Raw genomic sequence first — 563 nt, forward strand, 5'->3', positions numbered from 1 at the left:
TCCCGCGGCTGTGGGGTGGGGCGGGCGACCCCACCTCGGCCCCTGCAGGCGGGACAGCCGTGCCCCGCCCCTGCCCGCTCCCCACAGGGCGTCCAGCACAGGGCCTGCCTTCCCCGGGCCGGGACCTCAGAGGCCCACACCTGTGGGCCAGCGCTTCAGCCCGGCACCCCCAGCCGCTGGGCAGCGTGGAGGCGCCTCAGGGCACCAGCGCTGGGGTGTCAGGGGCGCCAGGGCCCAGCCCACTCCTGCCCAAGCCGGCCGCCGGCCCTGTCGGTCGGGGGAGGGGTCCGGCAAGGGCCTCAGGGGCTGGCCAGGCCTGACCGGTGCTGTGGGGACGGCAGCCTCTGGCCAGGGCCCTCAGGCCTGGGGTTCCAGGGAGCCTGCGGTGCCCCGGGGGGCGGCAGGGCCGGCTGACCTCGCGGCGTGGGACGGCCTGGGCAGGGCCTGCTCTGGCCTGGGGTTCCAGGGAGCCGGCCAGCAGCGTCTCCCCCTGCCCCCAAGGAGGGGGCCGCCTCCTGCGGCTCAGAAGCTCTCAAAGCGGAGGCCACAGCCGCTGCCCGGCG

The 563-nt window shown here is 77.8% G+C and overlaps 1 protein-coding gene across 1 annotated transcript in view; it reads right to left on the bottom strand.

Moving 5' to 3' along the window:
* Nucleotides 1–196: 196 nt before the first annotated feature.
* The window catches only part of LOC101634440 (plectin-like), a gene marked incomplete at its 5' end in the record, with an annotated part of 38,111 nt that continues 37,744 nt past the window's right edge, over nucleotides 197–563 (bottom strand). The window contains one exon of the mRNA XM_012734929.1: nucleotides 197–267. Coding sequence (XP_012590383.1) covers nucleotides 197–267 — 71 coding nt within the window. The remainder of the gene's footprint in view (nucleotides 268–563) is intronic.

This window comes from Condylura cristata, unplaced genomic scaffold (genome assembly GCF_000260355.1).
Source record: "Condylura cristata isolate star-nosed mole 26May11 unplaced genomic scaffold, ConCri1.0 scaffold00110, whole genome shotgun sequence".
NCBI lineage: Eukaryota > Metazoa > Chordata > Mammalia > Eulipotyphla > Talpidae > Condylura > Condylura cristata.